The sequence below is a fragment of the Caretta caretta genome, chromosome 1 (genome assembly GCF_965140235.1).
Source record: "Caretta caretta isolate rCarCar2 chromosome 1, rCarCar1.hap1, whole genome shotgun sequence".
Classification (NCBI taxonomy): Eukaryota; Metazoa; Chordata; order Testudines; family Cheloniidae; genus Caretta; species Caretta caretta.
The window spans coordinates 278821816-278841803 of record NC_134206.1 but is presented as its reverse complement, the minus strand read 5'-3'; the positions used below and the strand labels follow the sequence as shown (position 1 = coordinate 278841803).

At 42.6% G+C, this 19988-nt stretch overlaps 1 protein-coding gene across 5 annotated transcripts in view; it reads left to right on the top strand.

Annotated features, from left to right (window-relative positions):
• Positions 1–19988, top strand: part of TMTC2 (transmembrane O-mannosyltransferase targeting cadherins 2) — a 379312-nt gene that overhangs the window by 310995 nt on the left and 48329 nt on the right. For all 5 annotated transcript variants that reach the window (XM_075124316.1, XM_048835674.2, XM_075124313.1 and 2 more), the window contains exon 9: positions 4493–4574. In XM_075124316.1, coding sequence (XP_074980417.1) covers positions 4493–4574 — 82 coding nt within the window. The remainder of the gene's footprint in view (positions 1–4492; positions 4575–19988) is intronic.

Below are 19988 nucleotides of genomic sequence, written 5' to 3'. Positions count from 1 at the left end.
TCTTACTTCCACATCAGCTGCATTTAGTTAAAAATAGTCATTTTAATTCTGAGGTGCTCATGTCTCACAATATAAACCAACTCTCTGCTTGGGACTAGGAATAAACTGCAGTCATAGGCATGTTATTGCATAATTGATACTGGCTAGTGTCTGAGACAGGATACCAAACTATTGGTACAATACAGTTTGGTTATTTTCTCCATGAGGAAAGAGTAATAAGCCGTAGATTTCCTTTGTCCCTGGGCTCATGATAGTGCTTGGGTTTAGTAGTTTTGGAGTACTAAACAACAAAAGGTACTGTTGATTTTTATTAATAAAAATCATGGTCTGTTAACTTACAACTGTTTCTGTGTCTTTCCCTTGCCTTTCTCGTCATAGCTTTGGTAGTTTACCAGGTCGAAGACATTTTCCTTAAAAGATTGGTATCACTTTTATATTGACCTGCAAAGCTCTTACTTCCCATGAAATCTTTTTTTTTAATATGAGTGTGAAAGAGAGTAGCACTTTAATATCTCTGCAAATTAAACGTAGAACACAAATATAGGAGATTTTACAAAATCTTGTGTCCACGGTTCTAGGTGATTAAATCAGTGTGTGTATTTTTAGCATATGAGTGTATCTAACTTTCATTTTCATACCCCAGTTTTGTTTTGGAGTTATGCTTATCCTGGCACTTGTCCAGAAAATTAGCTCACAGTTTACCAAGATCCTTTACAATATTTATTACAATGGATTTCCACCTTTTCCTTAGATCCTGAACATTGATAGTGTTGACCACATTTATCTGTGTGCCTGGAGATCAGCAGCATAAAATAGTCAACCACAAAACTTGTAACCCTGGAATGTTCCAGCAGCTCTGCTGTAGTTAGGGTCAAGACGGGCTTTCTGTTTTAAAGCTTGACTCTTGTAAGAACTCTAAAATCCATATGGTTATTTGGATTCCCTTGAAATTTTGTGTGTCTCGGGGGATGCAGGGTTTGGTCAGTGATCTAAGTTTGGGATCATTTGAACAAGATGTTCCTGAGATACAGCCTTGGGGGGCAAACAGCTTTTCTTAAACTTGTTACATTCTGGCAATGTAGTTTGGCACACAGATAGAGATCAAACCAGAGCTCAGATAATCACACCAGAGTCTCAAACGCTCAAAGGTTATCCCAACAGAGAGTATTACACCAACCAGCCCTCCAGGGGAAACCAAATTAAAACATTATTAGAAGAAGAGTTTGCTTTTCCAGTTAAGTGTTCCAGCAGGCAAGTATGAGGGATACACTTAATGCATTACACTGCACATGTGCAAAAAGGAGCACCCAAGAGTGTTAAGAGGCACCTAAGATTCACAGGATCTGTAAGGAGCTTAGGGACTGTTTTAGCCATTACTCTGAGCACCAAATGGGCACTGTGAGTTCAAATCTAATTCAAGGTAGAAATCTGAAATAGAAAATGGGCACATTGCTCCACTCTGCTGCTGTCAAAGGAGTGTGGATTTTTTAAATTATTTTGGGGAAATGGATTTAATCTGAATATAGCAGAAAATGTTTGAAACGATTTATGAAAATAAAATAAAATGATACCTGCAAATGCTGGCTGAAAGGGGAGGGTGATTAGTGCTGGAAGAGTAGTTAGAAATGGGGAGAGAGGGATTTGGTGTGTAGTGAGGGGATTATGGAGAGGAGAATAAATGGGGATGGGTGGATAGGAGAGGAGTTAGGGAGCCAGGAGGGGCGGGGGTGTAGGTGTAGGGGTGTGTGACAAAGGGAAAATAGGGGCAGAGGTGCCTGTCAGCCCTACATTGCCCTCCCGAGGGTGTACCACGATCTGCGGTGGGCCATCTGTGGTGGTCTGGCCACCCTCATTTGAGCTGAGATCTGGGGCCCTTGTTCTTCTGAGGGTCTGAGCCTCTCTCTCTCTCTCTCCCTCCTGCCCCCTGCTATGCACACAGGATCTGGGGAAGCTCCCCTCTGCATGTGTAGCTGAGAACAGGCATACTGGAGCATGCACTGAGAACACACTGCAGACACTGGGGAAGGAGCTGAGAATGGGTATGCTTGTTGCATATCGCAGGCTTTCCAGCACTGGGGAGAGGGGAGCAAAACACCTGCTGACATGAATGGAGCCATTCACATATTTCAGAACTATTGTTTCAGGCTCTATTCATCTCCTTGGAGTGTTCTCATTCAGCTGTGCTGTTGTAGCATTTAATTGTAGCCATAGCCTACTCTCCTGCTGGATTGCTTGCACCTGTGAAATATAACAACCACTTCATACTTACAGGATACCATCTAACCCTGTGCTTTCCCTTACCCTTCAGTACACCTGTAGACAAGTCTTTTATCTTACTTCCCTACTGACAGTTTCTGTGGCAAGACCTCCTGCCCCCCAGGGCCTTGCTAGTGAAAAAACTACACATTTTTTTCAATAAAATGATGCAGACTAGCTCCTCAAGATGCACACTCTTCTATCACAGTCACAGCTCTGTGATGCTCCTCAAACTAATCCCCATCTCTGAATACACCTCGACCAAACTGTCCCACCTACTGCTTCCACCATTCAGTACAGCTACAAGTCTCACACTAAATCCAGCTGTAGTGTATGCAGATAATTGATTGTGGCTATTGCCATCTCCAGGGAGGCAAAAAGAAGATTAGAATCATAGAATATCAGGGTTGGAAGGGATCCCAGAAGGTCATCTAGTCCAACCCCCTGCTCGAAGCAGGACCAATTCCCAGTTAAATCATCCCAGCCAGGGCTTTGTCAAGCCTGACCTTAAAAACCTCTAAGGAAGGAGATTCTACCACCTCCCTAGGTAACGCATTCCAGTGTTTCACCACCCTCATAGTGAAAAAGTTTTTCCTAATATCCAATCTAAACCTCCCCCCCTGCAACTTGAGACCATTACTCCTCGTTCTGTTATCTGCTACCATTGAGAACAGTCTAGAGCCATCCTCTTTGGAACCCCCTTTCAGGTATTTGAAAGCAGCTATCAAATCCCCCCTCATTCTTCTCTTCTGCAGACTAAACAATCCCAGCTCCCTCAGCCTCTCCTCATAACTCATGTGTTCTAGACCCCTAATCATTTTTGTTGCCCTTCGCTGGACTCTCTCCAATTTATCCACATCCTTCTTGTAGTGTGGGGCCCAAAACTGGACACATTACTCCAGATGAGGCCTCACCAATGTCGAATAGAGGGGAACGATCACATCCCTCGATCTGCTCGCTATACCCCTACTTATACATCCCAAAATGCCATTGGCCTTCTTGGCAACAAGGGCACACTGCTGACTCATATCCAGCTTCTCATCCACTGTCACCCCTAGATCCTTTTCCGCAGAACTGCTGCCTAGCCATTCGGCCCCTAGTCTGTAGCGGTGCATTGGATTCTTCCGTCCTAAGTGCAGGACCCTGCACTTATCCTTATTGAACCTCATCAGATTTCTTTTGGCCCAATCCTCCAATTTCTCTAGGTCCATCTGTATCCTATCCCTCCCCTCCAGGGTATCTACCACTCCTCCTAGTTTAGTATCATCCGCAAATTTGCTGAGAGTGCAATCTACACCATCCTCCAGATCATTTATGAAGATATTGAACAAAATATCTGGGTATTACCTGGGTATGTACCCTAACTTTGTGTTTCTTGGTTTTCTGAAGTTTGAGTGTTGCAGAACTCTATGTTCTGGAAGGGCACAAGCTGTCATCAGAGTACAGGGGTTATTTTACTCTGCTGTGACTGCTGCTGGAATACTGTGTCCAGTCCTGGTGTCCACAATTCAAGAAGGATGTTGATTAAATTAGAGAGGGCTCAGAGAAGAGCCACAAGAATGATTTAAAGGACTAGAAAACATGTCTTAAAGAGAGAGAGAATCAAGGAGCTCAAGCTGTTCAGTTTAATGAAAAGTAGGTGATGGGTGACTTGATTACAGGCTATAAGTACTTACATTGGGAACAAATATTTGATAATGGGCTACTCAGTCTAGTAGACAAAGGTATAATCCAGTCCAATGGCTGGAAGCTGCAGATTAAAAAATTTACTCTTATTTCCAGTCTGAATTTGGCAAAGTGAGAGTAGTTAACCATTGGAACAATTTACCACGGGTTATGGTGGAGTCTCCATGAATGACAATTTTTAAATTAAGATTGGACTTTTTTTTTTTCTTTTTCAAAAATACCTGCTCTAGATTTTTTTTTTCAGAGTGGTTCTATGGTCTGTGTTAAATTAGATTTAATTTAACAATCAGGGGGGTCAAATTAGATGATCACAGAGGGCCCTTCTGGCCTTGGAATCTATTAATGTGTGGATTTTAAATCTGTTAATGACGTTTTTTGCCATTTAATTCCTATTTACTTAGGTTGAATCTGGTGATAATAGTAACTGTGTTGTTCTTGTGTCTGGAATTTGGAAAGTGTGGAGCATGTGGTAGACTGTACAGGATGTCTCCAGGGTGACTCAGTGTTAAGATAATCCATTTTTTCTCTCTCCTTTTTTTTTTTTTTTAAGGGCCGCAAGAATGAGGCAGAAAAGTACTTCTTGAAGGCTATTCAGCTGGATCCTACCAAAGGCAATGGTTACATGCATTACGGTGAGTTTCTGATAGATAGGTTTCCTTGCATTTTCCGTGTTTGCTGTTAATCTCTTTGAGTGATTAAAAATTTAAAAACTGCTACTGGCAAAACACCTCTGTTCAAGCAAAAGAAACTAAACTACCATGTAGAACTTGGTCTCCATTTCAATTTGTTAATCACAACAAAGATAGAGGCGGGTATTTTCAGATTTTTGCAAAATTTTCCTTCTGGGAGGGAAATTTCCAAATTGCTGTGTCTCTGTTGGGAAAGGAGGAAGGTGAATATCACTATATGTAAAAAGGTTTCATAGATGTGTTTGTTATTGTTAACAACATTGACCGAGCTCTGCTTGCTGCCTGTGGGTGGGCAACTAAAGATCGTCTTAAGTGTGTACCAGGGCAGAACAGCTAAGATTCTGTTTCCTAGTAAGTAGTTATAGGCTGTCCATCTGCCTTCCCCCTATTTTCCTTGTGTCTTGAAACAGACAAGTATTTTAAAAGGCTTTGGTAGGTTTGGCTATACCTTTTTAATACTAAGCTAGTCATGTGCTTAAATGATGCAAAGCACTCAGTTAATTTGAGGGTGATGGTATCATTATATCTTTAGATAGATTGTTTTTGCTAGATTTACAAAAAAATATTTCCAGATGTAATTGGTCCCAAGGAACCAAAAATATTTAACGTTATGAGCTGCCTCTTATTCTAGTTTAAAACTGATAATAGAAAAGTCAGAAAATATGAGTTATGTAATCCCTGTTGGAAAATATACGGAGGGAGAATAAATTTAATCTTAGTTGGGGAGCGCAATGGGGAACCACAGCCATACAGTACATATATTTTTGTATATTGTTTTAATTTCCTCTTCTGGCTCCACTGGGTTTAAGCAAAACAACCACAGGGATGGTGCACAGAAATGGTAATAATAAAAATAGAAGGTATAGTTAACCAGGCATAACTTCATTTGTTTGTGTACTTCACTGTGTGGTTTCTAAATCTCAGTTGGTGACATTTTATATTTGGTTGGTTCAAATGTAGAGTGTAATTTTGTATTTTGAATCCCATGTTTAATTCCTGGATCTTGTTGGAATGCATTCCATTAGTCTGCAATAATGAGACAGCTGTTGCATTGTATACTGTAGCAGTTAATATGGTGGCCCAAACTTTCAGAGTGTCCTTAACCTACCTCTCAAATTCATATGTGCCCGTTCAGATGAATTTGTATATGCCTGTCTGGTTTGTGCCCACAAATTCAGATGTGGTGATCACAGAAATCTGTGGTTGCAAAGTCAAGGGCAGCTGTCAAAAATTTGGCCCCACAATCAACTTGATTCTGTATGTTTCACTGCAGTTCCAGGCTTCTGTTTCTCATGACTTTGTGATATTTTCCATGTTTTCCCACTTTATTCATCGATTTAGTATCCCTGCTACACTTGCACAGTTAAAATACATAGGATTTCTGATGTCCCTATAATCTAAAAACTGTGTGAGGAGGACTGTTTTCATGCGGAGGATCTGGAGACAGCAAAGGAACTTGAGGGTCCACTGCTACAAAGCATGGGATCTCCACAGTGAGCTTTATTGATTATGAATCAAATTCTTCTCTTGGAAATATCAGCATAAATCTTGAATAACTTATTGACTCCAGTAGCATTAATCCATATTTACATCAAAGTAACCAACAGCAGATGATGGCCCTATGTCAAAGTTCTGCCCCTGCAGGCACTAAACTCACTGTTTTTTTGCTTGTTCCAAAGTCCTGGTCAGGAATCTGGAAGTATATGTCGAGGGACAATGCAGTTGTCGAGGGACAGTGAACCTCTAGTGGACACTTACTCTGTGTGTTTTGTCTCTACATATCATGAATTTGGTTTAGCAACTTGTCATAGGTACACTTCATATCCCATAAGTCAAATGCTAAATCATAGGGAAATATATCTATACTCAAGTAAACGTTAAACATGAAGACACTCTGGGAAAAAAAGAATAAAAGAGTTGGCACCAACCCTAGAAAAAGCACACCTCACTGAGGAGCCAAATTGGAAGGGTGGTCATTGGGGACTCAAAAGGCTGTATGCTAATGGAGCAGCAATGTATGTACAGACTGCAGATACTATTTGATGCAGATATTATATTACTTGTGCTCCCATGATGGGTCCATATATGTCTTCCTCTTTGATTGCTGTCCTTGTGGTCTTTTTTGGAGGTATCAGGATAATTTGTCAGTGTGTTCTATCTTGTTGAAGGTTTATCCTTGTATTTTCTGTTACATCTAGTTATGGCCCTGAACAGTTAGTGGTGCAGAATGTGAATCAATGAGAGAAGTACCCTAAACGGCACATAAGACGTTTAGGAATGTGTGATGAGTTAGGCAGTGGCTTCTTGGGTAGTGCCACCATGGCACATTTGGCTGGACAATCCACTGGTACCTTGATTCTGCAGTTTCAGATCACTGGCTTGTTACTATGTGGTTCAATGTTTTGAACAGTGTTTCCCAAACTGAGGGTACCAGACTAGTTCAGGGAGAAGTAAGGGAGTGGATCAGTGTGAGTGGGGTGAGTTATAAGGGATGCAGATCCCTGTCTCCTACACACATTCTGAAAATATGTCGCCGTGTCATTAGGTACAGCTGGAGGTGGCTCACTGAAAGCCATCCACCTTCCCTCCCTGTCATAGTGTCTCTATTGTAGCTCACTATAGGAGCAGCTCACTTGTACAGTACCAAGTTGAAAACTCAGGCTGCCACCCAGTCCAGGCTTTTCCTGTAACATTCAGCTGAACTTTGGGTGAAATCAGTGGATGTCTACTGGGTGGAACCAACGTAGCTCTTAATGAGGTAGGCAGATTAGAGCTACCAGCAAGTCTAGAGGGGAGAATGACTCAAGACTCAGCAAAAAACCTATAAAAGAGGAAAAAAGAGAGAATGTCCATGTGACAAGAAGGGCATCATGACAGAAAGAGGAAAGAGAGTGCCATAATGGAGTGAGGACATGGTTTTGAGAGGAGTCCGTCAACTAATTCATTCCAAATGAAAGCTCCAGTATGTTTTTTTTTTGGAGGATCATTGGCTTAGTAGTTGGACCTTGACATAAAGCTAGGAATGGAGTTGGTTTCATTATATTATGGTATGCATTTGTGATAAAATAGGAGGGAACTTGTTGCTATGCATGTATGAAATAAGTGTACTTTTTTATTGTAGGGGGAGATTTTCAAAGGAACAAAGGTGTTTTTACCCAGTGAAAATCATTTGGCCGCCTAACTCTCATTTGCATATTTGGAAATCTCCCCATGATGTCTAAACATTTGGTTAGATGGAAAGTAAGGAGTCAGTCAATGTTAGCTGGTTTAGTGGGGCCCTCTAACATTTAGACTGCTGAAACCTTACATTAAAACATCAGAGTGCTGAAATACTGAAAGATTGCAAAGGTTAGAAACACTAAGCCAGATGATGGTCCCCACTCCAGCCACTATATACCACCATAAATGAGCCACAGTTGTATGGGGGAAATTTTTTCCCTATTGTAGGTAAAGCAGCTCTATGTTATCCACTTCATAAGTTCCCAGCACAGTGGTGTTTGCAGGCCAGAGGCATGAGGGGGTGTGGTGGTCACGGTGCACATCACTATGGGGTTCTGGGCTTCAGAGCAGTCTCCGGGAGTACGCTGTCCTACACCAGGGGTTGTTTCAGCCCTGCAGTAGCTCAGAATCTCGGCAATGCAAAAGTGGCATAAAGCTGTATTTCTCTCTCCCTGACTCTGACCCACACCTTCTGTGCTACATCTCTCAGGAAAAATAGCAAAAAATGTAGCCCATTGTGTTGAGGAAGCAGAGAATCAGCCGTACATTCAGGATGTTGGAATGATTAGCTTTAATGATAAACTGTCAGGGGAACAGCCAGAAACACCAAACTTTGAAACTGTTCAACATTCATGGTCATTAACGTAGCTTGTTTGGAAATAGGCTGCTTCTTTCAAGTGATCACTTCTAAAGGGACTTTGGGATGAGTAGTTATTATAGCGGTCAGGAATTATCTTGTTTTATGTTGTAGGATTGTATTAGACTCAAGAGCATCAAAAAGGACTTGACTGCTTATGCTTAAAGATGCACACAGTGGTTCTGTTGTGTGGTGTGTGACCACTAACCCAGGAACCTATCCTTGCAAGAAAGCCCGTTGCCAACTGTGTCCACATATCTATTCAGGGGACACCATCATAGGGCCTAATCACATCAGCCACACTATCAGAGGCTCATTCACCTGCACATCTACCAATGTAATATATGCCATCATGTGCCAGCAATGCCCCTCTGCCATGTACATTGGTCAAACTGGACAGTCTCTACGTAAAAGAATAAATGGACACAAATCAGACGTCAAGAATTATAACATTCAAAAACCAGTTGGAGAACACTTCAATCTCTCTGGTCACTCGATTACAGATCTAAAAGTGGCAATTCTTCAACAAAAAAACTTCAAAAACAGACTCCAACGAGAGACTGCTGAATTGGAATTAATTTGCAAACTGGATACAATTAACTTAGGTTTGAATAGAGACTGGGAGTGGATGGGTCATTACACAAAATAAAACTATTTCCCCATGTTTATCCCCCCTCCAGCCCCCCACACCCGCTGTTCCTCAGACGTTCTTGTCAACTGCTGGAAATGGCCCACCTTGATTATCACTACAAAAGATTCTCTCCCCCTTCCCCCCCCCGCTCTCCTGCTGGTAATAGCTCACTTTACCTGATCGCTCTCGTTACAGTGTATATGGTAACACCCATTGTTTCATGTTCTCTGTGTATATAAATCTCTCCACTGAATGCATCCGATGAAGTGAGCTGTAGCTCACGAAAACTTATGCTCAAATAAATTTGTTAGTCTCTAAGGTACCACAAGTACTCCTTTTCTGTTTGCGGATACAGACTAACATGGCTGCTACTCTGAAACCTGTCAGTTTAGAATTTTGTTGTTTTCAGTTCAAAAGTGAAAGATAGGAAACAAAAGATGTCAGAAATCCACGCATAGTACCCAAAGATCACTATTCATCGGTTCTACATCCATATAAAGATCCATAACCTTTAGTTGCACTCAACTAACCAAACTGAACTATGATTTAAAAAAAAAATGTGAAAGTGGAACTTCACAGAGAAATGCAATTGCAAATTACCTAATTAAGTTAAAGTATAATTAATCTAATGAGAATAATTCATTTGTATATAAAAAAGGGAATAGTTAAGTGATTTAGAATTATTAGAACCCATGTATTATTCAAAAGAAGCTAAATGAAAAGGTCTCAATAGTCATTAATAAGATAGAGTTAGTTTGAACATCTTGTTGGGTTCTGGCCTCTCCCATTCCAATTAAGTAATTGCTGGTGTGAGGGAGATGGGGTTTCTGTGTGCATGCATTCCCTACTGCCTCACTCCCCTCACCACTACACCTATTCGTACCCCACCCAAAAGAGACCATGAGGGACACTTCAAAAAACTAAGAGTTTAAACCTGGCACAATCCGTTCTTAAGGATCGACTAAAATATAACCTGGACTTCATAGTCTGTTGTTGTAAAAAGACAATTTAAGGAAGAAGTGAAGCCAGGAAAGGGAGGTATTTCTGACATTACAGCACCAATGGATTTTAATTGGAATCCTCTTCTGCCTTCCCCTGAATTTAGGCTCTATATAGTGTTGGGAGATCTGTATTCCCGCTGTGTGGTCAATTGGCCAGGTCATCTCTGGGGTACTGGTAAGTGATGAGAGGGGGCAATAACAGGGTTTTTAAGACAGTGAAATCTGGAATCATGATGCTGCAGCACCCACAGGCTTGAAGAAATCCTGCACTGACTTTCATTTCATTGGCAATAGGAATACAGTCATGTTGAAAAAAACAAATGAGAGAGGGGGAAGCTAGCCCAGAGACAGAATCTACAGTAATCCTTAAAGCAAGCAGATAGGAGAGTAGGATACAGGGGAAATAAGGAGCAGCAGAGCAGATTGGAGCATTGCCACCATCTTGGGCATCCAGCGTAAGTTCTGTTGGCCATGTCTGACACTTCCAGTATGTTCAGCCCAAAACTGGCTCAGAAGGCCTTGAAGGCAAAATCCTCAAGCAATCAGGAGTCATGCCATCTGGGTAGCTACATTCTGAGCTGGTGTTTCTTGCTTTGGCACATGTCACACATAGCCTGTGAATCTGTTTAGAAACTGGCAGAGCAAACAGCTGTGTAAATTTGCTTATGTCAACCAGTCGTGTTGCAGAACTGCACCACCTAAGAAATGTTTGACGCAGCCTCTGGAACAAGGACTTTCCTCTCATTGCCCCCAGAAAGTTCTACTCAAAACATCCATCGGTAGGACTCCATGTATATCCTGTGACATCTGCTCTTAACTGCTGGCAGTGGATGACTGACAGTTCTGGTGGTTCCAGTCTTAATGCTGTTGACGCCAATCAGCCATGTTCTCTTCCCAGGGCCTGACAAGGCAGTGACTGCTGCTCTCCTTCCATCGTGTTGCTTTGGATGAACTGAAGATATACATGCTGGATTAGACCAGCCAGAGCTTGATCCTGACACAGATTCCTCTTGGAACTCTTAAGTTCTGTGAATATACCAGATAAGATAACGTCAACTGACACACCAGTGTCGCATGTGTTAAGTCATTGAGGCTGTTACTAGCCATAGATTTAATGCAATCAGAGTTGATGCTTGATTCTACAACCTTATAGAATCCTATTTTTACCATAGTCTTCTGTGCCACTGTCTGGGGAGAAAACCATTCCTTTGAGGAGGCTGTGGGAGAATAATATCTGGACACTGATAGTCAAGAAGACTCTTCTGATAGAAGAAGAAAATGCCAGTGACTCCCATCTCTGGAGGATCTGATTTTTCCCTCTTATGCAAGGGACAGATGAGGGAGATTCACTTAATGTACAGACAGCCAAGAACACCCAGTCAGGTATGTGAGAATCAGAAATACAACTACTGTATGAAAAAGGTGGCCAATCCAGTCCATACTGAGACAGTTCAGAGTGGTTCCTCTTGAAACCAGAAATATCAGGATGACACACTTCAGGAAACTTAGTCTGTTCTGAGGGAAAGCACCATCAAATCCATGACATTGGGCAAAAGAAAGAAGGTATTTCCTGATCCCCAAAAGACCTAGGGATAAGGCCTTTCCTGGTTATCAACCTTTTATTAACTTTTCATTATTTATTTGTATTAACTTCTAACTGTTGAAATAAAAGTTCAAAATGGTGTATCTGGGAACAAACGTGTCCATTCTAAAGAAAGGTGACTATATACTCTGGACATGGCAGATGACTACATGTATGCACATCCCAACCACTGGATGTATCATACATTCTGATAGGGTACCAATTCAGAGATTCGTCTTTGGGGCTGGTGTCACTGCTGTGGTGCTCTGAAAAATTCTTGGCAGTTGTAGGGGTATATTTACACAGAGTGGAGGGGTGCATACTTTCCTCTAGCTGAATGATATAGCTGATCAAGGACTTTGACAGAGATCCAGAATTTGTTTTTGCAATCTAAGGGTACTAAAGTTGTTTGGTTTTAACCTAAACAACCTAAAGTCTCCTAGTTTTTTCCACAAACAACTGGAGTACACACCTTGCTTCAAAGCTTTGCAGCTCAAAGATAGATTCTGAGACATTCTCTGTCTGCCAAAGAGGATTTGCCAGAAGAATCAGGTTTCAGCAAGGCTGTAGATGTTGGGACTGATGGCTCTGACAGTATTTTTGGTATCTATCTGCTTCCACAGTATCAGTGGAGACTTGAAGTCTCAGTGGTTACAAACCAGACAAAGACACTGCCATTGCAACTGATTGAGAGATGACCTACGAGATCTATTAGATTTTTGGCAGTCCAGTGGCCGTCAGAAATTGGTAAATGACTTCTGATCCAAATTGTAGTTACCACAATGCATCCACACAGAATGGCTTTTACATTTAAGGCAGGCAGTAATCCAGGAACAGTAACTGTACATATATGTTCTTTGAAGGATTGAAATCCTTTTGGATTAAGAGGTGTCATAAAACTGGTATCCTAAAGGTTGATTTTAATTCAAATAAACAATCAGGCTACCAAAATTGACATAGTTGGTGAGAGCCAGTCATGGCATCTGCAGAAGGAAATCCATGAAAATATGTGACTGAGTAGTGCCCCATAAGTCATGACTAGTGGCCAGCAACCTATCAGGAGTGAAAACCCTGATAATAAATTTAGACAAATACAAGTAGTTCCTGGATCAGGAGCTAGTGGATCAAATCTTCCTTGAAGTCAGGGCGTCTCCCCATGACCTGTTAGCCATTCAGTCATTTTGCCAATATTCATAAGAATGGCTGTCCTGGATCAGACCTATGTTCCGTCAACCCCAGTATCCTGTCTTCTGACAGTGACCAGTGCCAGATGCTTCAGAGGGAATGTACAGAACAGGGTAATTTATTGCATGATCCATTCTCTGTCATCCAGTCCCAGCATCTCGAGGTCAGAGATTTAGGAACACACAGATAATGGAGTTGCTAATAGCCATTGATGGATCTATCCTCCATGAACTTACTAATTCTTTTTTGAACCCAGTTAGTTTTGGCCTTCACAACATCCCCCAGCAATGAGTTTCACAGATGCCACACTAGTCTTCTTGTCTTGACAAGGCCCTTCTGTTACCAGGGCTGACACTCCTCCCTGACTACACAGCATGCATTGCCATGCCCAGTCTTTTCAAAGAGGTTTATTACTTTCAACAGAGGCTATCAAATAAACAGAAAATACTATCAACTCTGTCCTTGCCCCAGGCTTCAGGACCACCCCTCCCAGAGGTGTCTGGCATTCAAGCTCCTGGCAGCTTCCTAACCTCAGCCAGCTCTGTTCCCCTCGTGGAGCATCTGCTTCCCTATGCCCCCGGCCCCTTGCTCCAGGGACCCAGCACAGGAACTAGCTCCACTCCAGTGTGGCTTTTCCTCCCTTGGGCTCAGCCTCTCTCAGTCCTTCCTTCCCCAGCTGCCTACTAGCAGCCCTTTATAGGCCCATTGGTAGCTCAGCTCTTTTTAATTAGTTGGTTTGGGCTCACCTGCTCCAGTCCAGGGGAGCTCAGTTTAGTTGTCCTCAGGGACTAGGTACCCTGTGTCACCTTCTCTATAAGCCTGATGTGAAAAACTCTATAGCCAGAGTTTTTCTGTAGTACGGATACACCCCTAGAAGGTCATCCTAGCTGTTCATTTTGGTTGATTCCAATTCAATAGGTCAGGCAGTTTTCAAGAGAACCATGGTCAATACTTTCAAACTTGTGCATATATAGTTAAGTACTGCATTCATATTTAGGCACATGAATAAAACTGGCTTGATCTGCAGAGAGTCTAAGCACCCCACAGCTTTCATTAACTTCAAATGCCAACATGCACATGCAGATCTGGATTTTGACAGGAGATTGAAAAGCTGGCCTGCAAAGTTATGTTAAAAGCTCATTCAGTCAGATAAATGTCTGCTTCCCCAGCCAGCGTCTGATCAAATGTCTATTAAGGAGACATTTGTAGGGCAGTTCCAGGTTGTTCTCCTTATACCTTTTACAGACATGGTTTGCACATGGCCTTGTGGCAAGAATTTGGGTTTAAAATGTGTTACGGCCCTGTTTCTAGGCAAGGAGCGTTGCAACTCCTCCCACCCCTAGCTGTTTAGTTGTACTTTTCAGGCTGGTTTTAATATTTGTCATGACTTTAAGAGAACTTAGTTCTTAAAGAAAATAATATTGTAGGGGAAGGGTATGTTTAAGGTAAATGGATGGTCCCAAGGTTTTGTTTGTGGAGTACTGGAGTGAAATTTTGCTTGTGCTTGGCTGACTTTGTGAAATAATTGTCATAGTTTCAAGTTAACTTTTAAGAGGCCTAATACTAAATATGGAGAATGGAATTCTACTTATGAGAAAAAGATCCATTAAGGATCCAAAACATAGCTTATAATGAAGGCTAAGATTTTGTCATGGATATTTTTAGTAAAAGTCAGACAGGTCATGGGCAATAAACAAAAATTCACAGAAGTCCTGTGACCAATCCGTCTTTTACTAAAAATATCTGTGACAAAATGGGGAGGGAGGAGAGTCCTGCTGCTGCTCTGGGGTCCCCTTCACCACCCACAGAAGTTGAGAGTGCTGGGGTTCCCCTACTGCCCACAGTGGCTGGGAGCTGCAAGGTCCCTTCACCTTCCAGGGGCTGAAATGGAAAATGTCACTGAGGTTTCTGGAAGTCACGGATTCCGTGACCTCTGTGACAAACTCTTAGCCTTTCTTATAATAGCGTTACTAAGCTTTTTGGAATATGAAGGGAGAATAGTTATACACATTTTATTACAAATAGTTTTAGAGAAGCAGTGAAAAGAATAAGCTTTCAGCCACTGCAGTAGGAGCTTCTACATTGCTGTATAACTATTTTAACCTAGGCAGTTACACCCCTCTGCACAGTCACATCTAAGAAATGTAACAGCGCCCTCATATTTGAGTGGTGCAATAATGGAGACAGAAATAAATTCTGTATTCCTTCAGGGAGGCCCAATTGATGCTATTTTGGAAGATTCCCCAGTAAGTCATTAGATTTTGGGTGAGGTATTGGTTAGAATTTCTTTCCAAGGGTAACATGTCCTTTGAAGAATTTCCATACAGGGAGTGAAATAAGAGCTGATATATCTGTTTCGTTTGTAATTAAGATATCCTTATTTCAAGACACTGCTATTTGTTTTACCATGTGACCATGGTTACCATGTGACACTGCTGTTTGTTTTGTCCATTAGTATTTGTGTCAATTACATTCTTTTACTTCCTTTATCAGGATAGTTATAGATATAAAAGAAAAATCCCCCTGTTTGAACTTTAATTTTGTCCTGAAGTTAGTTATTTTACAAAATTTGGAAACTAGAAACATATTTCTGAAGATTTGTTTCTAAAATCTAGGGATATTTTTTGGTATTAGCTCAAAATAATATTGGGGGAAAAAAGCTTTCTCTAACTGAATGGATTGGCCTAATAAAAGGTTGACAATATTTATTTTTAATACAAATGGAACTGAAAACTACAAATATATTTTTCAATCAGAGTTATGTATATTCAAGCAGATTGCTTTTGGAGCCTTCACTATAAATGTATATGTTTTTAAGGTATTGTATGTCACCACCTCCTGCTGTTTGACACATAAATACCTCTTCACTTGGAAGTGTCTCATTCAGCTGATTTTGTGCTTTTATTCTGTTTTTACAAGGAAGTTTTCGTGCCAGCAGTTTAGGCCAGTTTTATTTTTCATGGACCTCCAACTTGGGGCCAGTATTTTAAATGTGGTTGCTGGCAGGTAATTAATGATCAGTTGCTCAAGCTGGTCTTTAAAGGAATTGCTGTAATGAAAGGCAATAATCTAGGGCCCAATCCAGCAAACTCTCAAACACACAAGTAGCCCCACTGAAATCAGCAGAACTCCTTAAATCAGTAAGGTCAGCTCAGATGAGTAAGGATTTTCGGGATCACGCTACCACTTAGATTCACAGCTGAATTTGTCCAACTACTGAGTGTGCTCTGAAGTGTTACCACAAAAGCATTATGTTACACAAAGAAATACTTCTGCTGCTGCTGTCTATTTTGTTTTCCCTCCCAAGAGACTCCAAAAAGAGAAAAAATATTCCTTTTTTCCCCTCTGCATCCTCTGATACCTCAGTTGCTCTCATGTGGATTTTGGATGGATTTCCTTTTCACTCCCATTTTCCACATTAGAAAGAATTTTAAAATGTACTCTATTCTTGAACAATGAGCACAAAGGAAAGCACATGACTGATCATGCATGTAGCTACACTGAGCAGTCCCAAAGGCAACTGAATATTTTCTGACTTTTTACTATTGAATAACTCAGAAATAGGTGAGTGGATTCACTCAAATTTACAACCAGCACAGCAAAATTTACAAAACTCAAAATTTTCACTTTTAAAGAAAAATGTTCCAAGAAATTAGGAGCATCTGAAAAATTAGTTTTGTAGGCAACCTGAGGATTCCCCCTGTGTAGGGGCATTTCTGGAAAGAGGGTAGCACCCTTCCCACCACCCAACTCTGCTCGGCCATCGTGAACCGAGCAGCGCCGCTTCCGCCGCCAACTCTGCTCTCCCGCTATTGCCGAGCTTCTCCATGTTTGTCTGTCCTGGGCTCCCACCTTCGTGAAAACCACAGAAGACAACCATTTTCAGCCTTTGTTCGGCTACCGTGAACCAAACAGCACCTCTTCCGCTGCCACTCTGCTCTCCTACATTTTTGCGCCCTTTTTCCAGGCGCCATAGCCATGGAGCCCGATCAGATCTCCGCTGCAGTTTTGACCATTGTAAATACCTCGTGCATTATCCAGCAGTATGTGCAGTACCTGCAAAACCGGGCGAGGAAGCGACGACAGCGCGATTACGATAGTGATGAGGACATGGACACAGACGTTCCTAGAAGCACAGCATGTGGCGATTGGGAGATCATGGTGGCGTTGGGCTAGGTTCATGCCATGGAATGCCAATTCTGGGCCTGGCAAACAAGCACAGACTGGTAGGACCGCATAGTGTTGCAGGTATGGGATGATTCCCAGTGACTGAGAAACTTTCGTATGTGTAGGGCCACTTTCAAGGAACTTTGTGAGTTGCTGTCCCCTGCCCTAAAGCGCAAAGACACCAAAATGAGAGCAGCCCTCACAGTTCAGAAGTGAGTGGCCATAGCCCTGTGGAAGCTTGCAACAGCTACCAGTCAGTCAGGAATCAGTTTGGAGTGGGCAAATCTACTGTGGGGTCTGCTGTGCTGCAAGTAGCTAACACAATCATTGACCAGCTGCTATCAAAGGTAGTGACTTTGGGAAACGTGCAGACCATTGTGGATGGCTTGAATGCGCTGGGGTTCCCTAACTGCCGCGGGGCAATAAATGGAACGCATATCCCTATCTTGGCCCCGGAACACGGGGGCGGCCAGTACATAAACCGCAAGGGGTACTTTTCCATGGTGCTGTACGTACTGGATCACAAGGGACGTTTCACTGACATCAACGTGGGATGGCCGAGAAAGGTGCATGACACTCGCATCTTCAGGAACTCTGGTCTGTTTGAACAGCTGCAGGAAGGAACTTACTTCCCAGACCAGAAAATTACTGTTGGGGATGTTGAAATGCCTGTAGTTATCCTCGGGGACCCAGCCTACCCCTTAATGCCATGGCTCATGAAGCCATACAAAGGCATCCTGCACAGTAGTAAGGAGCAGTTCAACTTTTCGTCTGAGTAAGTGCAGAATGGTGGTAGAATGTGCGTTTGGACATTTGAAAGCTCACTGGTGCTGTTTACTGACTCGGTTAGATCTCACCACAATCAGTATTCCAATTGTAATTGCTGCTTGTTGTGTGCTCCACAGTATCTGTGAGAGTAAGGGGGAGCTATTTATGGCAGGGTGGGAGGTTGAGGCAACTCGCCTGGCGACCAGTTTCGCACAGCCAGACAACAGGGCGATTAGAAGAGTGCAGCACATCAGAGAAGCTTTGAAAGCCAGTTTCATGACTGCCCAGGATACAGTGTGAGAGTTGTATTTGTTTCTCTTAAAGTTACCCGCCCATATATATATATAAATATATATATATAATATATATATATATATGGGAATAAAGTCACAATTGTTTAAAAAACATTCTTTATTATTTGTTGCACAAAACATTGAGAGAAATCAGAAGCTAGACGGGGGTATTGGGTTAGTGGGGCAGTGGAGGAGGAAAGGACAAGTCCAGAAAACAAATCAAAATTTAGGATATGCCAGCTTTCTGCTGCTTGTGCAATCCTCTGGGGTTGACTGTGTGGGTCCCCGTAGCCTCCCCCCCCCCCCCCGCCGTGTTCTTGGGCGTCTGGGTGAAGAGGCTATGGAACTTGGGGAGGAGGGAGGGAGGTTATTCAGGGGCTGCAGCGGCAGTCTGTGGTCTTGCTGCCTTTCCCGCATTAGATCCACTATACAGCGGAATATGTCAGTTTGCTCCCCCATGAGCCTGACCATAGCATCCTGCCTGTTCTCATCGCACACGTCCCTCCTCTCTTCATATTCATGTAACGCTTTACGCGACTCCGCAATTGTTTGCCTCCACACATTCGGCTGGACCCTATCAGTGCGAAAGGACTGCAAGACCTTGGCAAACGTGTCGTCCCGAGTTTGTTTTTTCCGCCTTCTAATCTGGACCAGCCTCTGGGACAGAGTAGATAGCGGCCGCGTTGAAACATTTGCACTGGCTGCAGGAGGAGAAAAAGGGAAGGTAGTGTTTTAAAAGATACATTTTGGAGAACAAAGGGGACACTCTTTCTCAGTGAAACAGGCAATTCATAGTACACAGCACATGTTCTTTCTGTACAAGGTCTCATTTTGCCTCTTATACTGAAGGGCCTGCTACTTTGGTGTGAGTAAGCCATCACATGCTGCCAGGCAACAGAATTCAGCTTGCAGGCAGCCATGGTAAGCCCTGGGGCACGTGGGGTTCTGCTGCTTCCGCATTCATTTCAATGCTTTCAAACTGCCGGGCCCCCTTTCCCATAGCAAGCAATGCCTGGTGGGTTTGCATTTTAAAGGAGGGCCTGCGGGCTCTCTGTGATGATTGCTTCACACAGCACCCTCACCCCCCCTCCGCCACCATGAGGCTCTGAGCAGGGATGAGCCCTTTAAACTAAATGCAAACAGCTCAGCATGGCTGGCTTTCCCCCCACCCCCCACCGCATGGCTCTGATCAAGCTCTCACTCATCAGAAGTGCCTTCTCCAGGGTCATGGTCCGGTAAGAAGAAGAATATGAAGAATACTGTTTTAAGCCCCAATCCTGCAAATATACATTGACTTAGCTTTAACTCTGTGAATAGTTCCACTGGTTTCAAATGATCACAAAGTTCATTGATCACAAAAACTAACATACCTTGCACAGTGATTGTGCCTATTCCAGTTTGCTTTAAATCCATAAACAATGAACACAAAGAAACATACCTTAGAAATTCCTGGTTAGATAATTGGCACCCTGAGAGTAATCATTTCTCTCTCTTCGTTAACTTTCCATGTCCCACCAATCATACAAAAATTAAAGTACTTGTATACAAGGGTACAATCTAGCTTAATGAGCAGCTGTGCCACCCTTGTCCTGAAACCTTGGGTGCCTTACAACACCTGCTGAAGGAGTTCCCACTTGAGCAGCTCACAAACAGCCTTCCAGCATGTAAGCCAAACCCTGAGTGTTTGTGTGTAACTGCAGCCTGCCAGCCACATGTGGCTCTCACCAAGTGCAGGATAACCCAACACACCCCCAGTCTTAGATTTCCCCCCCTGAAATGTTTTTCCTGTGCTGCCCAGCCCTCTCTTGGACAATACAAGTTTCTAAATTCAAAGCAAGCTTTTTTCACCGCATGCTTACAGCAGTTGTACTGAC